This window comes from Conger conger, chromosome 9 (genome assembly GCF_963514075.1).
Source record: "Conger conger chromosome 9, fConCon1.1, whole genome shotgun sequence".
NCBI lineage: Eukaryota > Metazoa > Chordata > Actinopteri > Anguilliformes > Congridae > Conger > Conger conger.
In genome coordinates, this window is record NC_083768.1 from 49,188,751 (window position 1) to 49,211,614 (window position 22,864).

Here is a 22,864-nt window from a genome sequence, read left to right on the forward strand (position 1 = left end):
AAAGGTGTCAAATGCAGAACATTTGTCAGATCTCAGCAAATTATCTGGATGGATAGATAGTACTCTGGGTAAGTGGATACATACTATAATATTTTTTGGTGAACTGCCCCTTTAAGACTAAAATTAGGTTTAAATCATCCATCTGTAAGCATCTTGGTCCACCACACAAATTATACATTTGGGCTGGCAGTGTGGCAAAGTACTTAGTCAGAATTGGCTTTGTAAATACCCTACTTTCTAAATGGACAGTGTTAAAAGTGTTAAAGTATTGGAGAGACAGGAAGAACCCTCCGGCATGCCACCTTGCAGTGCTCATGAACGTATTCTTCCATACAGGATTTAATAAATGAGGTCAAGCACATTGTTCTAAAGGAGAAACAGTAATGTCTTACTGCCATCTAGGATTCAGGCCATCATTGTAGAAGGCTGGATTCCTAAGGGGAGCAAGCAGCTTTTCATGTTCTGCCTAAAGAGAAATGAGAGCTCAACTAGGATCAATTTCACAGTTTTGATTTCTCAGACTTTTCCGAAAATCAAATCTAATTAAACACTTTTGCATCACTATCGATGAAAAATGCTAATGTACTAATATCCTCTGACAGCAGCATTACTTGTTTGAAAATGCAGACAGAAAGCAAATTTATTGGAAGTCAAAATTTGTTTGTGTAAGCCAGTCTTTCTTGTCTGTTATGGCCTGTTATGGCCTTCCCTGCCCAGCTGCCATAATACCCCGGGTAGCAAGTGACTCCGGAGCAGATCAGTGCCAGTGCTAACTTTGGGTACCAGAATCGGGGCTGATCCGATCTGGAGTCGCTAGCTGTCTGGGACTGATTTAGTACTGGGTTATTATGGTGGATAACGGAGCAATGACTGTCAGTGCAGTGTACATTTTTACATACTTTTAAAAAAAATCATTCAGATATGAATATTTGAATGCCAGGAAACAAATGGGAGAGTCAAAGGCTTGAATGTATGATTTGACCTTTCAAAAGTTTATCTATTGGATTAGTAGATGCAGCAATATTTCACTGTTGATATTACGCAGCTTGATATTTACTGAAGGAATCCAGGTTTAGAAACTGTACAAATTGTACCTGAGGTATGAGCCAGCTGCTAAGCCACTGCACCATGCTGCCTCCCAGATGACGATGGGTGTGTCAGCACACAGTAGTCTCTGCACCTGTCCCATGGCATTTTCAGTGGTATGTGAACGTGACTCTTGTTTGGGCTCGCTCTTCAACTCTATTTTTAGACTGCTTCTAGTGACCACATCATAATGAGAGGCTCCATTGCAGGTTTTTGGATCAGACTGAAGCTAAATTAAATATCTGCGTACTTAAAACTGACCATACCCCTGCTATCATCAGGAACAATGGCGATGGAAAAAGGTCAGGCTTTTTCTGCTCTTCTGGAATCTGTCGTACTGTGCTTTAAAGATAGCCACTGCCGTTTTCAACAAGGCCTAGAGGCTAACTATTGCAAACTGCACATTTGCATAGGACTTAGTGTACAGTAAATGCTGGTGTGACAGGTTTGTTTAGTTCAGTCAACATAAATGGTGTGCTTATCATTCTTATGAATGTTGACTATATGGGTGTGCTTTCAGTGGTTACCCATTCGAAAGTGCCCATCTGACACTGACCACCCCTAGCAGACCAATAGGAAATGTTCAGTCTGTCCCATAGATGTGCTGCAATTCCCTTTGAGCAAGTTGAAGCACTCAAGGTATCACTAGAGGAATCTTCTATCTTTATAGCACGTAATGAATATAGCATGCAACATGTGGACAATGTCTATGGCACAAGACATTGGTCTTCATTGGGCAGATGACACAACCAATGAAGATAGAGAAACCATTAAAAGCCTGGCTTAGGACGAAGGTAAGGATGTGTGTCATTAGCTACATACAGTAAGGCTGGGAAAACATCCCACAGGGGTCAAAGTGCAGAGACAGATGCAATCCAACACAACAGGGACACATAATACCTGTTCGCAGACGGATAATTAGGATCCAGAATGGGAAAGTGGACATTTACTTGGTTCTCATTCCCTGGAGCAATAAGGATGAATATGGGGAGGAATGCGTTTGGTGAGGTTTACTTGGACGGCGTCAGCAAGAAGACCATTCACAGATTACACAGACTTTTCTTTCTCATAGTTCTCACAGAGAATGGAGGAGGGTGTCTGGAGATACTGCGTGAGAAGGACCACCCATGTGCAAAGGGAGTTCCTGCTAAAGAACCAGGACAGAAACCCAGACATGGCGCAGACAGATGGAGAGAAGTAACTCCTTTCTCACAGGAAACAGAGTCTCTGCCTTGAACCTTTGATCCCGGAATACAGAGAAATTAAACAACTTGGGGTCAGCCGTTGTCACTGTTTGTAAATGCCAGGCAAGCAGTTTACACATCAGGGGTGACATTAACAATATTGCAGAAATGGTGAACAGATGGACTAAACACAAGTTGATACATGAATTCTAACATTTTCATACCAGGGATTCCAGAAGGGTGACTGGTGGAGCTCAGGGGAGCCTCTGAGCAGATAACAATACAGGGTTTTCAACTCTCCTCGTAGTTATAGAGGGAATATGCAAACAACAACCATGGTAAGAACAAACAGGATGAATCCATCTGGAGTAAACCATCTGCAGTATGTGATTTATTTCACTGGGCATCAAACCGCCTGACGGTGGACTTTGAATAGTCCTGGCCTTGGCTTCTCTTACTCCGCAGATGTTTTTCATTTAGATGTAGGAGCTTTTGAAGAAGGCAGACATTCTCAGAAAATAGAGAACAGCTCTTCATTCTCAGCCCTGTCCAGAGGTCATGAGTTCAGAGCCCTAAGTAGAACATTGCCCCGCAACCAAAGGAAGGTTCTGCGTGGCCAGTGTCCAGCCCAAAAGTCAGCTGACCACACTGGACATACACAGTATCATAGGAGCTCCTTCCTCTCGAATCTTATGGAATGAGCAAAAACATCACACCTATACACATAGGCTAAGATTAAAATGGCTCCCCCTGTGGTCCCCAAAGTTAAGACAACTTGCTGTCATACTACAAACATAACCTGCTGGGGAATGAAACTTGGACATGATATAAACCAGGAAGGGAGGCAGAGCCAGGAGATGCAAATTGATCTGGTCTAAATATGGCCCAGGGGGCATGAGAATGAGTCAATGTTGGTAGGTTAAAGTGGTGAGCTGGAGATGATTTTGTCCACATAAGTGTAGGAAGAGCAGCATCCACATTTGAAGGTCCCTAATGGTGTTGCCATGTTGATTCCAAAAACTGCCTTAGCTGGATGACAGCTGGCCAATTACAGCAATGGCAACAGTGGACAGTATATCTTTCTGATTTTACTGTCAATGTGTCAGCATGTCAGAGGAGCTATTGTGGGACACTTGTCATGTACTTCCAGCTAGCCTGTTGTTGACCAATGAAACAGTCACAAGGAATGGTCACAATTCCATTTATGTTGGTTTAAACTGACTTGATGAACTTGAGTGTGTTCGGGTACAGCCTTTAGTAAACTCTCCTACCCGGAGTGGCACCGATAAAAGGCTCTCCCCTAATTGTTCTGGTAATTTCCTGGAAAGTGTCCGCATCCTGTGTAAAGCCAGAGTTGACTTTCCATGTAAGACGTTCCTCCAATTCACTGGGTCGGGACCTAGTAAGATTTACAGAAATCTTTCGCCACAGCTCTAGTGTGAACTAAAGCAACATTTCTGATAAAGCATGCAAAAGGTTATAAGCTTATGTAAGACCTATTATTTCTGGCACAATATTTGACTCATTCTGCTCTCTCAACAATTCTTTCACAAATATAAGACATTGCACAGAGACAAGATTGGGGCTGCAGTGTGTGTTTGTGAGTGAAATTTGAACATTAATTTTATGGAATAAATACTGTCTCTGCCCTTGCTTGACATAGCTACGTTTATTGTAAGAACACCATTACAAAATTGCTTGAGCTATGCAATAGGCCTACTCCTCCCTGGTAAACATCTGTGTGAAGCTCTTCCAATTTTAAGTCGTTTTCTTACCCAATGGTAGTGCTACATATCAATTGGAGATATAAATAGCTATTTAACTTGGCAGAATTATTTTCATTGCATTTTACCAAAAGCAATTCTGCATATAAATATTTATATATAGCTGATAAACCAAGTTTCCATTGTTTATCTAATGTTAGCAATTCGGCTATATTGCCTCAAAATTTAACTGAGCTATATTGGCTAAAGATAAGTTATCTTAAAACTATCTTGAACTGTATTCTGTAGAATTGCAGAAACGTAATGTTAATATTTGTCCTGTCTTGCTTTGGAGGATAGACATCCTGCCTGCCTAATCCACCCAGAATGGTCGACACCAACAGACTCAACGTTTTTTTTTTTCGTACAGGAGACCTACGTGTGAACAGGAAACCCTACCTAATGTTGGTTGTTCCATGTGTGAAAGAGGCTTAAGAGTGCTATTGGTCATAAGAGCATTATGGAAGCATGGTCAGAGCATCATAATGCTACTACAACGGTGTTTATACATGACAGGACGAAGAGGCCCCTATAGGGAGAGTATACCGACTCTTGTGCTTTGCTTCCTTCAGGTTCCCCCTCCTCCCCTTCGTTCCCAGGCTTCTCCTTTGTCACGCTCCGTCCAACTGCCATCAGAACCAGCACTTTTTAACACCTGAGAAACACATGCCTGAATGCAGCGTGACCCCCGGGGATATGGTTACAGAGCAGGCTCCAGGCCCCGACTAGCACTAGTTTTGAGGTGGCCGAGAGCATCAGGTGTGGCAGGGATACGTTGCTTTTTTATGTTTGAGAGACAAAATGGAGCTCAACTGCTCTGTTGCGCATGGAGCCTACTGTACATTAACTATTTGTGTTACATATGCTTACAGAGGCCCAGCTGGATTTATTATCATGATGCAAAATCATCAGAAAGGCTGAGGATACCGTTTCTGTAGATGATGGCTACAAAAGGTGGAGCGGAGCGAGGGATTTACAGGCAAACCTTTGATTTTGTCGTTTTCAGATACCAAGTCAATGGCTCATTTTGTGTTGGCTCACAGTACATGTGGTGTGCATCAACATACATTATTTCCCTCTCCCACCCTGTTTTGCACAGAGCCTCTTAAGTTTGAGATGAAATACATCCCAGTGATATATATGGAGATGGCAAAGCCCTTGAAAGAAAGTGATTTTCAGGCTCCATATCTTTGGTGAGAGAAAGAAAGCTGATGGTGAGACAGATCTATGCTTGAGTGAATGCTTGAGCATTAGAATGTCAGAACCAATGATATGTAATTATGATATACTATCATAATTACATTTGTGACAATCATACATAATTATTTAGTGTCTTCAACTCAACAACCCCAGGCACAGCTCGTAGTTTGTGTCCCGGCTATACAGGCAAACACCATTTACGCATTAGTTCCGTTCTGAGTCACTGTGCAAACCTTGGTGTGCTGCTAGCATTGTGAAGCCTGCACATCATATCAGCCTTCAAGCCTGGACCAGGATGTATGCTGCATTTACTGAAAAATTAAAATCATCCAAACAACCAATAGCCAATCTATTCTTGTTTGGATTAAATGGGAGGCGTTCAATTTAGTCTGCGCTATTTGGGTCCAGGTCCCAAATGACCTGACCTAATGGCCAATGCATGCTCATTGCATATCTCCTCCCATAGTTTAATGCAATTAGTGTATAAAGATTTTTAGAGATAATTGTAGGTAGCAGCATAGTGATGCAGTGGATAACACTGTCACCACATAGCAAAAATGTCCTGGGTTGAAATCCCATGCCTTTCACACCGGCAAGGCTCCGTGCAAGTTCCGGTTGCCGAGCCAAATTTTGAACCAGCCGGCACGTTCAGACTGAAAATAAATTGGTTAAGAAACTTAAAAATTGGTTCTCAGCTGGAACCAAAAAAATAGTTTTTTCCTTGCGAACCGTGACATCAGTGGCCGTGTCATATTCCGCCTGCCTTGTGCATTGAGCAATGCCCTCCGTTCATGATGGAGGGTGAGGGAACTTTGATTCTGCTTAAACAGGTATGGACGCAGGCCGGTTCGCCAGAAAGCACCAAGGTTCTGAGAAGTTTTAGTTTGATGGTTGCAGCCACTTCAGTCATGTTTGTGATACATATTGGGATGTGTAACGTTTGGTTGGGGGAAAAAAACTAAAACAAACCCAACCCCCACACCAGCCCTGTCTGGGCAAGATTGAGGGTGTGGTTGCAGCAAATACCTGCAGGCACACAAGTGGTGGAAAGACCAGGGGTCAGAAAGTAAAAGTCCTGCCATGCGTTTCTTCTACACGAGCCAGCTGATTTCAAAGTTCTACCTCCTGGCTGAAGAATTGTGCCAATTGGCAAATGTGGCTCATTGGAACAAAATACTGGGGAGGACTAACTTCCGAACCTGGCTTTTCCACTTCTGCAGACACTGCAGCCCAGAGATCCTGGAGTAAATCATGAAATGTTGGATCAATGCATACATTTTTTTTTTTTTTTTTTTTCTCCAGTCAAGTATTTGTGGAAAAAGCCCGTAAACAAGAATTGGCGGTTTAAGCTATTCAATACAGGTTTTTCAATTCTGTAGAAGTATTACATGGTATCAGAAGGGTCTCAAAGTATCTGCAGAATTGGCAAAATTCTCAGACAATTTGATCTTTTATGGATCTGATGATGTGGTGGGCAGAGTGAATGTGATGAGCAGGCGTATATGGCCCGACTACATAGATGACCTTACTGAGGCTCCAGCCATTACACTAGATGGATGGCGCCATCTAAACATTAGTGGATCTGCAATGTCTGATCAAAAAGCACCTGGTCATCTGCTTGATGGCCACTGGCCTCAATATTGAACCATTTCTGACTACAGGCCGTCCAAGGGAACCCACCTTTTAACGCATGGGCAAACGAAATGAAACCGAGATTGCCATCATCTAAGCTGACTGGAATCCATATCCCGCAGCCACAGTGGGTAGGTGCACAAGGACCGCATTGTCTCCGTTCTCAGCATGCCACAGAGAGCATGCCCCGTCACACGTCCAAGAGGATTTCTGCATGGTTCACACCCCTGAAATCCAAATGGAGGCATTGGTTCTGCTCCGCGGGGCGTGTTTGGACAGATCCCCTATGTATGCAAGCTGGCAGGCTCTACACATTCCTCTCCCCTCCATTGGAATACTGCATAAACTCATATTTGGGTGTCAGATTTGCACAAGTATGACATCTGCCTCCAGGAAGAAAGTAACCAAGAATGGAACCAAGACAAAAACACAAGTAAAAACTATAACTCAGTTGTCTTTTTAATCATTTGAATAGGAATGCCACAGTCCCTCAAAATAGAGATTTACAGTAAACTAGAAGATAAAAATATAGCCTAACTTTAGAGGTTCTCAGTATTTGAGGCACTTGGAATTGCAACAGTAATATTCCCTTCTAAACAAAAATCATCTTTGGTCCTTTTGGTTCAAAGAAAGTCTGAATACAGCTTAATATTTTCATCCCCCACCCCCTGCAACAAAAATTAAATGCAGCATTAAAGTTACATAAATGTTATTAAGTCTTCGAGTCAACTTAAGGAAAAACAAAAAAGTGCTTCAATTCAATCACAACATTTTTTTTTTTGCTACATTAGAAAAGTACCAGCAGTCTTTAGCCTCTGTTCTGCAAAGGTGACAAAAAAAAAAATAATAATAATTTTTTTTTAAAAACTAAATAATAAAAAAAAAAAAAAAAAGGTTTCAAAACGATAGGCTCAAATCACATTTACAGCAGTACATGGTCAACAAAGTCCTGCCAGGAGATAGACCAGACACTTGGGGGAGGAAAAAAAATGAAAGATTTTTCTCTTTTGTCCCACTGTAGCTCTAAAAAAAAAAAAAAAAAAAAAAAACAAAACAAATGAAAAGCGCTTCGCTGGTGCCAATGTGGTGAGCCCATTCCCATGTCACCTGCCTACGGCGAGGAAAGAAATGCCACAGTAACAGAAGTGCACCGCAGTCATTCCCCAAGCAGCCTTGCCCCCAGCAGTGCCCCCAGCACCTCAGTTACACGGCTGCCAGGTCTGAAAGGAGCTACTGCAGAGGGGCGCGTGGGGCTGGACACGTGCCACGTAGTAGTTGCTGAAGTTGACGTCTCTAACGTAGGGGGCAGGCTGGTAGTAGCAGGTGACGTTGGTGACCGTGGGCAGGGCGTTCTGCTCGGCCAGCGCCCTCAGCGCCAGGGCGGAGATGAGGCCCAGGGTCTGCCGCCGCTCGTGGCCCATCAGGCAGACGGTGCTCTCGTTCACCACGCGGTGGAGCGTGGCCAGGCACTCGTAGCGCTTGTGCTCCATGCCGCTGAAGTGGTTCTGCAGGTAGGCCTCCAGCTTGCGCTGCTGCTCCACAATGTCGGGGAAGTCGATGAAGAAGCGTGAGCACATGTAGCGCTGGAGAGACTTCATCTCGCTCTCCGAGGCGGGCCGGAACCGCCGCACCAGCAGGTGGCAGTACTTGAGCAGCCCTCCGCCCCGGATCTCCTCCGGGTTGCGGGTGGCGATGGTTCGCTGCCGGAGGTGGCCCAGAGCCTCCTGGAAGTCCCCGTACACGCTCTCGCCCAGGACGGTGGGGTGGAAGCTCTCCGACATGGGCGTCTCTGAGCACCTGTCGAAGAGCAGCAGGGAGTCCAGGCCGATCTGGAAGGAGTCCACGCTGAACTCGAACTGCCGCCGGAGAGAGTCCACAAACTTGAGCTCCACGTTCTTGCCGGTGTTGTTGGAGAGGGAGATGAGGCTCCACCGGTCCGTGTCGTTGCACACCTTCACCAGCTTCTGCACGTACGCCTCCTTCAGCGTCAGTGGGGAGAGGCGGTCCCGGCTGACGCCGGGCGGCAGGAAGTCCAGCAGACAGTCCAGCACCACGTCCTTCACCAGCCTGAAGGCCCGGTCATCCGTCAGGGTCACCCCGAAGATCAGGTCCAAGTCCTTGTAGCCCAGGCCGGTGTCCTGGTGCAGCACGTGGCTAGCCGCAGAGCCGTTCAGCTTCACATCTCGCACAGTAATGCCCCTCTCCTCCAGCCGAGCCCGGACCACCTGTGGGGCAAGGCGGCAAATGTCAGACAACGTTTCAAAATTATTCAATATCCCCACCCCAAAGCCCAATTGTAATTTAATATTTTATATTGTGCAAGCTACATTCACACACAACTATGTGCAGGTACACTGGCAAAGTCATCAAGACTCCTGAAAACCTTATCCTGAAAGACTCCACAGTAAACAATCTGAAATGTGAATTTTAAAAAAGGCCATACAACAGCAGAATGCTTTTTACTTTGCCCTTCAACTCCACATGAAATTGAGCTCTGGTAATGCAGCCAGATAAAAATGTTAAAAAAAAAAAAACTTTACCATTTCAACAAGTTCATGCTGCCACATTAGATAAAATGATCAGTAAGACATGGCCATTCTCAACTGCCATGAAGATGTAGTAGATTCTGAAGTAGAAAGATGTAGATTCTGTGTAATTGTTTTCGCCACAGGGAACATGAACGAAATTAACTATGAGCACAGGGAGAGCCTTCCTGAGCTGGTGGCCCAAAGAGTCAAAGTGCAGAGAATATCCACAGCCACATCAAAGGTTCTCTGCTCAATGACATGAAGAACCAGGTAGGGAAACCTGCATGGCCCCGCACCCACAACCGACTGACAGGGCTGACTAACCCCTGCAATACTAACATTTCACCACAAGAGACAGCAGAGAACTCAGCCAGTGAAAAGCACTCTTTTATGGATTTTCTCTCAGACTAGGCCAAATATGCATATAACAGTACTGCAATTCACATCTTATGATGAAACTAGAACACAGGAAGCAAGCCACTTTTGGAAATGTGTCACCTTGAGGGCGCCACACCCCCCGGGCCCAGGGGTGTATTCAGCCCTGGAGGGCTGCAAACTCTTAAACGTTTAAAAGTGCAGGCACCTTGCTCTCAAGGGCTTAACCTGCTACCAATTGAAAGGTAACCACCAATGCCTGCATACACTGGAACTCTCCAGAACTGGAGTTTGCCCCCGCCCCCACCACCTACCCGCCTGCTCATGCCCAACCCCATTGCCCCACTGGCTGTCCCTGTCCCCCCAGGGGACAAGACCAGATACAACTTCACTGATATCCATAGAGATCCCTATGGGCCTAATTTTTCTGCGAAGCATTACCCTAATTGCCAGAAAACATGCAGCTTATCTGCTGGAAAAGGCTTGCCAGTGCTTGTCTGCGTTTAGGCATTTGGCATGGATTCTTCTGGAAGGCCTCCAGATTCCCCAAGCTTGATCTAGATACCTAAACTCCAAGAGTTACCCTTCCGTATCCAGACAAACATGCTTGCAAACTACACAGATCACACTGTACCAAATGGAGACTAAAATGCAGAAAGACATTTATAGAGGGTCACTTCCCTTTTTCAAGCGGAGCTTGCAGCAGAAACACTGGTTTATATCTTAGGAGCCATAAATTTCTAAAACACAAAAGTTATTTGGGAACAATGATATCTTCACTTGAGTAGGTGGAGACGACATTGGGACTTTGAATTCAGAGAACTGAAACATTTCTTACATCTCACAAAGGAACCAATCAGATGCTACAACACAGGAAACTGGGCCAATCCCTGAAGCCCTGGTCGCAGACAGAAACCCAGGGTATACAGATCTTTTAACATGCAGGAAAATTCTCCCCTTTTTCCATTCAGAGTAGTCACCCCAGGATTAAGTTCTGGTTGTAGCTAATCTCAAACAAAAAAAGGTTTTTAAAAAATGACAATCTATTGGATTGGATTGCATTCCCTCTGGGTGATATCAAGTCCAAGACCAATAGAGCAGCTTACACACAGTGCAATAGGCTCATAAGAGACATCACACAGTTCAGCCACAGTGAAGTGGGAGGGATCAGACCGGATTCTCGGAATACTCCAAACAGCAGCCTCATTCTTCATACCAGGATGAGGAACTGTGCATTCACGAATCGGGCTGAATATTCAGGCCAGAGGGGGTCATTTCTGCAACGGCAAGTTGTGGTTCCTGTGTGGAATTCTCTCATGCAGCCAACCGCACACAGTCCACAGGGGAGTTGCTCAGAGTCTTAAAACTCCATAAAAGAGGGGGGGGAAGGCCATGGCAAAGGATCCCAAGGAATTACTAATTCACTCCATCCTCCACCATCGTTGGCAGCACGGACAGCCCTCTGAAGGCAAAGAGTCTCATTCATGAATTCAGATTTTCCACCCTCCTCTCAGCTGTGGGCCCCTACTGAGACAAACGCGTACGTGGTGTGTCTGTCCGACTTCCTGTGGGGCACAGACACAGGTCCACCTCAGTCGGGGTCAGAGCTCGGAAATCTCAGGTGACATCTAGAAGGTCTACAGCAGGTCGGATTCAGTGCGCCAACCATGTGCCAGCACCGCAGAACAGAGTCCTGGTCCCAGTGTCTGCAGTACAGCAGAACTGACCAGGAACAAACCGCCTCGTCTAAATGTCAAATACAGACGATAATAGAACTTATCCAGAACCCTGGGCTTCCAATTATCCAGTAAAATAATATTTAAGGAAAGCACTACAAATATTTAAACTGCATTACACAGGGGAAAAATAATAATCTTTGGTTTAGATTGAGGGATGCCACTGAAAGCCACTGGTTTGTGTGTGTGGGGGGGGGGGGGCTCAAAGACATCATAACAGTCTACAGGGAATTGGCTTTCAGTTTTTAAAAAAAAAGAAAAGAAAAAAAGCAGTTTATACGAGTGAGCCATTCCTGCTTGTATAGCAAGGAAAGTTGGATGTTTATGTTGGTAACCCAATCCCTCCAAGCAGATGGTGCTGGGATGAACCAGTCAGAAAAGTGAAAGGATTTCCATTCATTACAGCGGAACATGCCGTGCAGTCCGACGGCAGCCTGTGCAGCACCATGGCTACTGAATAATAAAGCCAGTCTGTTGGACCTCCCTTTAAAAAAAAAAAAAAAGAAAAAAAAAAAAGGAGAGCTACGCCTTGCCTTCCGACGGTTCCTTTCAAAATCGGCAACTGCATTAAACCACAGACTAGCAACATGGCGCATAATACACATTAGACAAGACTAAATCAGTGCCAGCTCATTTCTAACAGAGTTGCATCCTAAGAAACATTCTTGACCTACAAGACGACATCGCCGCCACACCCCACCCTAGAGGTCAGCTCCAAAACCAGCAAGTTCATTCAAGAAAGATCACTGGGAGCACTTTTACAAAAACTTTTAAAGGCTAAACTAAACATTTTTAAACAAGCGAGCCATTTATCCATTGGCACAGCCTGGAGAGCCAGATTATTTTTAAAACCAAATTTTGCATCATGATAAAATGTTTCAATGTAATTTTTTGTACATAGTTCAGTATGATTAGAAACTGTGCGATCATTTAATCTGAGAAAATCAACCTCTGAATTTAGGAGGCCCACTTTTTTTTCTTATCTTTTTTTTTTTTAAACTGAGGACGACATGTTCCAATCCAAGAATGTGTGCATAACCCAGTGTTCATTTCCTGCAAAGGCATATTCCCATCCCATTCAAATGCATTTCCCATGCAAGTAATCTTTAAACAAAATGACTATCATCATTTAGATTGACATTCTGCTGCTGCAGGTTTATTCAATACCATCAAGGTGACAATACACAGACGAAGCAAAAAATGTACAACGCTACAGCTGCAGAGTAACCAAGGAGAACTGGCACAGGCTACCTTCCACTCCACCAAATATGGCAATAGCAACCTAAACCTTCCCAAACCAAACTTTCAGATCAAGATCCAGACTCAATCAACTCATTAAACTTCAATTGTGCATTTGAAATGAGACCAAATGAAATGCGTGATAACATAAAACAGAATATGTAAGTGGGTTGAGTCTGCGTACATTGCTTAATTGTCAGAGAGATGGTTATACACAGAGCACTTTTCGGTAGACCTGTACAACAGCTTGTTAATTTAATCAGCCAATCATGTGGCAGCAACTAAATGGATAAAAGCATGCAGACATGGTCAAGAGATTCAGCAGTTTTTCAGGCCAAATGACAGAACAAGGAACAAATGTGACTTTGGCCGTGGAATGCCTGTTGGTGCCAGACAAAAATTCTGACTGGTTTCAATCTCAGAAAATGCTGATCTCCTGAGATTTGACACAAATAGAGTTTGCAGAGAATGGTGCGAAAAACAAAAAACATCCAGTGAGCAGCAGTTCTGTGGGCAAAAAAAGCCTTGTTAATGAGAGAATTCAGTGGAGGGCCAGACTAGTCAAAGCTGGCAGGAAGCTGACAGTAACACAAATAACCACACATTACATTATATGGTATGCAGAAGAGCAACTCTGAATACACAACGTGTAAAAACAGTAAGAGGATAGGTTACAGCGCATAAGACCAATAAGTTAACAAAATAAGTCTAATAAATACCTAATAACACTACACACTACACACTACACACTACACACTACACACTACACACTACACACTACACACTAGGCCTGCTGGACCAGCTGGGTTCCTCAGCATCTGCATGCAAAACATGACTGACTTCAGGAACCCTCCATCTGTCTTCTGTTCCATAGCAGACATCAAAGACAGTGGTGGCAGCACAAGATTCCTCGTCTATAGCCCCACCCCCTGCCCCCAATCTATAACGCGCTGATCTGTGCAGCAGATGGTTTATGAAGACAAGACTTTCGTCCAATATCTCTGAAACAAATGAGAAATAAACCCCCGAGAGGACAGTGAGGAAGAAAGAGCCAGACTTAGGGAATCCAGTAATGTTGAATGCATATGGACAGTGAGGACGCCTGTGCGGACATCCTGAGGAACAAAGACCTGCCCAGATGGGCCATGCATAAACAACCACATTAAACTTTTGGATTAGGATGCTGTGCTACCTTCCTGTTTGTACAGTCATTAAACAAAGAGAAGCTTCTAGATACCAAAGTTAAACTGACACTTTAAAAGCAGTTGACAAGAAATCCCAGTTACAAAAACTGACTTCTGTAGGAGGGTGAAAGCAGCAAATACACCGTGGAAGCTGGAATGTAGGTCTAAAACCTTTTGCATTTTCGAAACAAATATGTACTCGTACGCTAACATGAGAAGCCAATGCCAAATCAGTAGCTCCGCTGTGTTTTGTGGATATTTATGCCATGTCACTCACTGTATACGTTCCCCAAGAACAGCTTTAAAGCGTTCCTCCAAATCACTATCCTAAATTTGGAACAGGTTGTGAATAGCACTGCAACAGCGGGATATAGCTTTACTTTCCAAACTAACTGCAATAAAACCAAATTGCACAAGAAACAGATTCTCTTTGGATGCGTGCCAAGGATAATAATGCGTTTACTACGGCTTTTTTCCCCAGCACGGAGAACCTACCTCAGTTGTGAATTTTATATGGGTCGACGTGAAAGCGTCATTATTCCTTTCAAGTTTTGAGAAATAGAATGAATAGGCCGACTGTACTGTACGTTTCAATTTACCATCGCCCACGTCTCTGTGCAGCGGAAATAAAACGTCTGCCAAAACTGAAAATACACAAAGGAACGACAAAGAAATAACGGGAAGAGAAGCATTTTAGGATGCGGAAACTCGGACGATTCTTCTAGAATTAAAGCGGCGTCAAACGGTCATTTCCTGAATAATAATAAACAGAAGTCTTCGTATACGGGAAAGTTAGGTTGACCAACTTTAGCCTAGAAATGGCTTGAGACTGACTCATGACCCAAGTTTATACATCCCACTTTAATTGAAATTGAAATAGAAATTAAAGCAAACGTGTGCATGCGTTGTGAAGCGACAAATGTCTTCGATATGGATTACCGTTTTACCGTAGGCCATTAACACGAGTATTGATAGCAACTAGCCAAACCTACTTAACAGAGGTTCAGATGTGAGCCGATAGGCTATGCAAAACCACTTTAGAATGTATAAGACACCTGAAAGGCAGTTCGCCCTTTGATGTTCACGACAGAAAAAAATGCAAACGACAAAATGATGTTCATTATGTGACAATCTATTTAATTTTGAATGTCTCGAGTTCTCTCGTGATAAATAACTAGCCTACAAATAATGTGTTGGGATTCTATACTAATAATAACCACCACACATTTTCTCTTTAGAACGAGACTTCAAACTACCCCAGCCTAATTTCAAAGACGTGACCTCAATTTTAACGTTTGCATGAAGAAACTTTACTGAATGTACTCGATTTTTTCCAATAGTTCTGTCACTTTACCTGCACAATTTGCCGGGGCTGGACGGACAACGTAGGGAAGTTCCCACGTCCGTGGATCGGGACGCTCTCTCCGAGGATGGCGTCCAAACGCCGGACCTGCTCCCAGGACAGCACACAGAACCGCCGACTCTGCTCCGATACATTCCCGGAGGACATTGCGATTTACAAAAAAAAAACTCGTCTAAGCTACAAAGCTTTATTTTCGGTTTCGCAGTAAAACTGAACGCAGTAGCCTACCAAAGCACGAATAAAACTACAGTACTGACTGAATGCGCATGCTGTTTGAAATACGCAATCTCTGAAACAGGGTTATCAATTTGCCGTCTGCAAAGTAAATCCTCAAAAGAACAGAATAAGAATACTGTCAGGAGCTTTCACGATTAAAGTCTGCAAAGAAAGCAGGAATAATCTAGATGAACCGGACTACTAGCAGCTGCAATCCACACGTGTCCCACGCACTTCGTCTAAATGCTTGCGCAAGACAAACAAACGGCTTTAAACGAGGGAGGATTAACATAAACGTCACGATTGGTTGAATTCATAATCGCTTATGAATACTTAAACTCTTCAGAAAAAGAAACAGTACGCTCACACCCTATGGCTCACACCCACAAATACGTGTTTGCGTCAGTCAATATAGCGATAATCGGATACTTCAGTGACTCGTGTGTAATCGTGTATAACAAAACAACAATATAAATTAACATTCAACATTAACATTGAATTGCTGATATAACGAAAATATCTTCATGCAATTGATTCTATATCGATACCTAAACTAGATTTATACTTTGTTAAATAGAGCTATTCTATAAAGAACAAACGCATTGTACATCTCTGTGGAACTGTACAACACAACTCCTGAAATTATTTGTGCCTAGTCTCCGTTATCCCATAGTCACTCAGCAGCTGGATGTGACATAGAAAGAGATGAGATACGTAGACAAGACATAGAGAGGAACCTGCATCTTCAGCAAATAACACGGAAGGTGCGTGGGTAACAGGTTCACTGTGCATTGTGTAAGATGGCCTTCTACATGTACAGCTTTTCACAAGAAAGAGTAGGTGGAGAGAGAAAACAGGGGTAGGCATTTGGCTTGACTAATATGCTGGACACATACTGTTGCCACATGTAGGCTTTGCAGAGGTCACATAAATATTGCTGTGCCTGAACTCCTGAAAATGCAAACAGTGCTTTTTGCATGACCTTTGAGTCACTCAACCCTTCAGCAAAGAAATTACATTCTTTTACCCCTGGAAAATCTCTCTTCTTTCTATCCTCACAGGGTTGCTCAGGCTTATTTCTGCAGTTGATAGCAATGAATCCTGCGATAAGAGGGTGGGAGCGTCACACATTAATCACGTGTCAATAGCTATTAGTAGGTGACAAAATGCATTATGGGTAAAGTAAGGGTGTTGGAATTATGTAGTCATTAGAAGGCCTGTGTTGAGCTGGATCCTTCCCCATTCAGACAATTATCTTCTTTTCCTTGGCCGTGTTCCAGTTCATTGCTGGTGAATGAACTTCTGTCCACTCTGCTGCACGAATAGGCAGAAGAGACAAGAAATCCTTGGACAAAAAATGCCCAAGTTTGGACTCCCACCTAAAAAAGTGTGGATACCACAAGCTTTGTGCCCAAACAGGGTGGCCCCACACTTCCCCCGGCCTCTATATGGATCCCAAGATAGCAGCAACATGGCAACTTTCTTGTGGAGCCAGGTTAATAGAGTTTGATTGCTCTTTAAATAAATACGGGAAGAGAGGAACAGTCAATAAAACATCTAAGATCAAACAGCAGCTCACATCCACAATAAACAGTCTTGGTAAACTTTAATGCACTTGATAAACTGAACAAATAAAGTGGTCTGTTTTGTGTTTCCTCCTGTGGGAAGAAAACAGGAATAAGAATAAGAATAAGAAGAAAAGGCAGGAGGTCTTCTGGTGTTGCACACCAAGGGCCCTCCAGTCAATCTGAGCAGGTATCAGAAAGGCAGAAAGATGCTTGTAAGCTACCAGCATTTCCCTCTTTAACCACTTTCTTATTCTCATTTTGTTCAAAACTACAGGAAAGTCCCATTTCCCCCCGGGGTAATGACTTACTCTATCTGCCATGGAACTGGCTTAAATATGTAAATGTCTTGGATTCAAACACTCCTCTTTGCTTAATTGACCTTGCCCGGTGCAATTGAGCCAACCAAGAGGACCAGAAGGCAGGGTTTGAGAGCATTTGATACTGTATGTTCTAATACACCAGACAAGCAAAGTAAAACATAGAAAGTTAGTTGAAACCAAAACAATTACCTATTTGACCCACCCTGATCTGCCATGAACCCAAGTTCTCTTCTTCAACCTTTCTTACATACAAAAAAGTAAACTCATGGGGCAAGCCTTAAACATTGTACTGTCCCTCAAACACAAGACTAATTTACTCCTTAATGAATGAATCCTTAATTTCACATGTTATTCCCTCCAACATCAAATCCTGTGCCAACAGTGGGAAAATACTGTGCAGTTACAGGGTAATCAAGTTCAAAGACACAAAGCACACAGTTTCTTTTAGTAAACCTGAACACAGCAGGTAGACAACAAAACATTGCATGCTTTGTGTTCCATGTGTTCCATGAAACATAGGAGGAAGAGTTTGACTCTTTTGTTCCTTTGTTTTTTGGCACACAAGCAAAAGAGGGTTCCCCAGGAGTCCCGGTGTTGCTATACAGAATGTCTTTGTCTTTTTGGTCACATTTTCCACACACACATATACATAAACATACACACACCAAAAAAATGCCAGTGAGTTACACTGAATGGTGCTGAATGCACTCAAAATAAAAGTCTGTTGGGGTTGTGTTGCCTCAAGGCTTTCCTTGAAAATAGGTATTTTCTGTAACAATTCACTCTGGATGTTTAGGAAATTTGTGTGAAGAAATACTGGTCCAGTTTGAATTCACACTGATGAAATTAAACCAGTCTTCTTCCCATTCCAAATCAAAGTGAGAAATAAAGAACTAACTCTAAAGGGAAATCACAACAGACATTCATCAATTGCTATCATATAATCATTAGTCTATCATAAATTAGTTACATTTCAGACAGGTTTGTACGTATTTCATGCCTTTGTGCTGAGTGTCCACTGGAAACCCAGAAGGTTGGCTGTATGTCTGATCCTCAGTCAGACCATTATGGATACTTACACACCGGCTCTCTGCTCGCCCCACCCAGTATTATGAGCGGTGCATTGTGGGTAACTACTCTGTGATACATAGAGACCATTCCGGGGGTGTTTTTGTACATGAATCTCTTTCACACCAGAGAGATGCATTTCCTGCTCAGTAGGCCACCCAGGTTCACACTCCTCCTCGTTAGCCCTTCTGGTGGGCCATTATTCACACAAGGAAGAGCATGGTCTTTAGGTGCTTTCAAAAGGGTCACTTTGCAGCCAAGTCCAGTTCTCTGCATCCTCAAATACATTTTAACCAAAGCACACAGAGATGCTTTGCTAGCTGAAGGTTCAGCAACTGGCTAGCTTTGGATAACATCATACAATAGCACTTCCCAAGAAATGAAACCTCACTTAAACTCTCCACGATAAGCTTTTCTTTGTTTTTTTTGTGTTGCCTGGACAAAATGAACACAACAGAGTGTAGTGCAGGACCTTCCTGCTGGGAGCAAAAACATCAGAAGTTGGGTGTGCCCTGCCAAATAAACAGATGAATGAATAAATGAGATCAGTATTACAGTTTTGAGAGCGTTCCAAAGTGATACGTCACACAGCAGCTTCATACCACAGGACTTTTGTTGATGCATAATGGCTACCAATTGTCTCTGACGTGTCCCTTTACGTATACATAGATGAATGGAACATTGAGATACACATTGTGGTTTCAAAAGCACTCAATTGATATGTGGTAGACTACACAGAATCTGTTCTGCAAACAGAAGCTCAGCGGGTAAATAACTGCTGCCATGTCAATGTTTGTAACACATTAATGCAGCCATTCTGTGCGCCACATGTGACTGATTCTTAATTCTTCTCATTTGTCACACCATAAAAAACAAGGTGTTGTAGAAATACATTTTTTAAGGAAGTCTGGAAATAAAATAAAAAAGACCCACAGTCTATATTTAATCTTTTTATTTTAGCATGTCCTCCTGATATGTCATTCCTACTGTGAAAAATAAATAAATTAAGTAAAAATGATACATATTCACGTCAACATATACATTCACCGAGCACTTTATTAGGAGAATTTGTACTTTATTACACCTACATATTCATGGGATTATCTAATCAGCCAATTGTGTGGCAGCAGTGCAATGCATACAGGTCAGGAGCTTCAGTTAATGGTCACAAATCAACCATCAGAATGGGGAAAAAATATAATCTAAAAGACTTTGACTGTGGAATGACTGTTGGTGGCAGAGAGGGTGGTTTGAGTATTTCAGAAACTGCTGATCTCCTGGGATTTTCACACACACTAATCTCTAGATTTTACAAAGAATGGTGCAAAAAACAACAAAACTAATCCAATGAGCAGATAGAAACGCCTTGTTAATGAGAGACATCAGAGGAGAATGGCCAGACTGGCTAAAGCTGACAGGAAGGTGACAGTAATGCATATAACCACACATTACATTGGTATGTAGAAGAGCATCTCTGAACAAACAATGCATTAAAGCTTTAAGTGGATAGGTTACAGCAGTAGAAGTCTGAAAAATACATCTAATAAATACCTAATAAAGTGCTCGGTGAGAGTACATTCAGTTCTATGCAAGTATGCAATGCGTGTTACAATTGCATATCACAAGGTGTGAAATTAAAATGCTGTGTAAATTTACTTATTTTGGAATAAAAATATACATCAGCCTGATAAATGAATTTTATTGAGCAGGTCAAAACAAATGTAAACACATTTAAGAAGATATCTCTGTAAGATCTGTGTCTGCCACCATAAGATCTATGGGACTTTGACCGCTGTGACGCATAGGGTATGGGAGTGAAACTAAATTAAGAAAAGACAGCGGCTTCGAGATTGCGGGTGAAACACATGTGATGTGTGCAGGTGCTGATACGCCCTGCTCTAATGTTACATTTTTCATTGGCTTGTAGCCAGGGTTGAGTGCGTCATACAACACTTAAGCTGCTGTCCATTAATACAATATCACAACGTTCCTTTTCGTTGGAATGCAACACATATGTCACAGTTATGTAATGGGCACAAAGAAAGAGGGATTATAAGCATGCAGGCTGCAAGTGGTTAATTTTCTTTTTCTTTTTTTTTAAAATATGTAACTGAGCACATTCAGGCCTGTTTTTATTCAATGTGATTGGATGTTTTTTATGTGGGACCTTTTGCATGATTGGGTCTACACTTCAATTTGATACTTTGTTTTAATTCATGTCTGGGTTTTTAATTAATGTCTGGGTTTCTGTTTTTATTTTTTTGGTGGTGGAAAGTGTTGGTGAAGGGGCTGATGGCAGTGCAGATACAGAACCAGCAAGCAAGTTTGCAGCTGAAAGTTGTATCATTTGGAGGAGGGAGTGTCGCATTTTCTAGCATTGGAGAAGGGACCAGTGGCAGTGCAGATACTCAACCAGTGGGAAAGTTTGCAGCTGAGACGGTTTCCAGGAGGGAAGGGTTTGATAGACTGCACAGTGAGTGAGTGCCCAGGTGAATTTCTACTATTTTTCAGACAGAGGACTGTTCTTGAAACCTGGAGAGAATCTAGGCCCATGTGGGATGGTCTCAAGGAAATTGTTTTAATCACTGGGCTCCAAAGGTAATTTCTTAATGATCTTTGAATGTGTTTGTGTTTTGTTAATGTACGTGTATGGGGGCTCGTCTATTGTTTTAATATCACCAGATGCATTTAGTAGGCTACTGAAGAAAAGCTAGCTATGAGCTAATTTCAGCATCTACATTGATGGCCCAGGTCCCTAGATTGGAGTCATAAATGGAGTAACCTATAGTTTGGGCAAGAAATAAATATGATGCTAGTTAAAATGATTTTGTCTACTAGTTGAGTCCGATCAAGTGGTATGGTACACTAGTGATCTCAAACACAAGCCCTGAATTGTAGACAATTTCAGCCTTGGCAATCAGGTGACTCGATTTTGTTTTTGCCAACCAATTAAATAAATTAAGTGTTAACATATTGAAAATGAGAAGATACTGCAACTATCCAGGAATGTAGTTTGAGATCCCTGCTTAATGCAATGTATTACATCTCTGACACCTACATAAAATATAACATACTGATGCACATTAAAGCGTATATACATACAGTGGGCTAAAGAATTATTGGCATCCCTGACTGGAACTCAAAATGACAGCATATGAAAAATACTGTACTTAACGTTTCAATGGAACTTCAATGGAAAAAAAAAGAATAAATTCACCAGAATAAAGGTTTCAGAATTATTCGTTCCCCTGGTGCATCCATGTCTGGCAAGGATAACAAGTATTTTCTTGTAATGTTTGAGAAGGTTAAGGAACACATTTGGAAGGATTTCAGACCATTCCTCTATGCAGATCCTCACAAGAGCCCTTGCACTTATGAACGGTCCTCTTTAGTGCAGCCCAATGGCTTTTGATTGGATTGAGATCCGGCGGCCATTGCAGAATATGGATATGATGTAGAACAGAGACAAAATTTGAAAGGTGCCCATTTCACACCCTGAATTTAAAGCTGACAGTCTGCACTTCAACCTCATGTTCATTGTTTCATTTAAAATCCAATGTGCTGGATTACTGAGCCAAAAAAACAAAAACTGTGTTACTGTCCAAATACATATGGACTGCATGGTGATCTTTGCCCGGGGCCCAGTAGAAGGCACATTTTGGATGACGGGGATCACCGCCACACCCCCCTTCATTGAAGCCGTCCAAGTGAAGGCCATGTGAAACACACAAATCATCACACAAACTGAATTGCACATTTATCTTGTGTCTGCTGAATTCCCCAGGAAGAGCACTGAGATGATGCAGCCATGCACTGTCATTATCTCCAGTACACGTTGCCAGAGTTTAAACTGCTACACCAAAAAAAGAGACAGGCATGTTTCCTGTTACGACTAACCTGCACACGAGTAAGCAAAGCCCCCATAAGCAATATCAAATCTAACGGCTCTGAGCGGGTGCTGGATCACTCTGACAGTTAGGAGATGATGTCCTGTACTTAAAACTTACTGCAAGGTTATTTGTGATCTTTTGTCCCTGCCTCAACTTTTTTGTATCCTTTTTGGGATAATCGATAGTGTTATATGTTTAGGTTTTTATGTCACTGTATACTGTTCACACCCAGGTGAGCATTGAGCCCATGAGCCAGGGACTACTTTTCATAGTGCACAACATGTATTGCACAATTTTTAAATGCAAGTCATGGTCAATAAAAAAACATTTTATCTCGTATCACACTGATGGCTTTGGGTCTCTCCTTGAGTTACAGCAAATTACAGGTAGTGTATGAACCGGTGATTAGGCTAGACTGGTACTATCTGCCAAACATTGAACGATTATACAAAAATAATCACCTCCTAACATCCAATCAGAATCAAGTATTCACCCAGACCGTGGTATAAGAG

The 22,864-nt window shown here is 42.7% G+C and overlaps 1 protein-coding gene across 1 annotated transcript; it reads right to left on the minus strand.

Annotated features, from left to right (window-relative positions):
• Positions 1-7,306: 7,306 nt before the first annotated feature.
• tent5bb (terminal nucleotidyltransferase 5Bb) lies at positions 7,307-15,734 on the minus strand. Its single transcript, XM_061255193.1, has 2 exons — positions 15,282-15,734; positions 7,307-9,090 (listed from the first exon to the last, which is right to left on the minus strand). The coding sequence occupies exons 1-2, from the start codon at positions 15,435-15,437 to the stop codon at positions 8,065-8,067; spliced, it is 1,182 nt and encodes a 393-aa protein (XP_061111177.1). The 5' UTR covers positions 15,438-15,734; the 3' UTR covers positions 7,307-8,064.
• Positions 15,735-22,864: the final 7,130 nt, after the last annotated feature.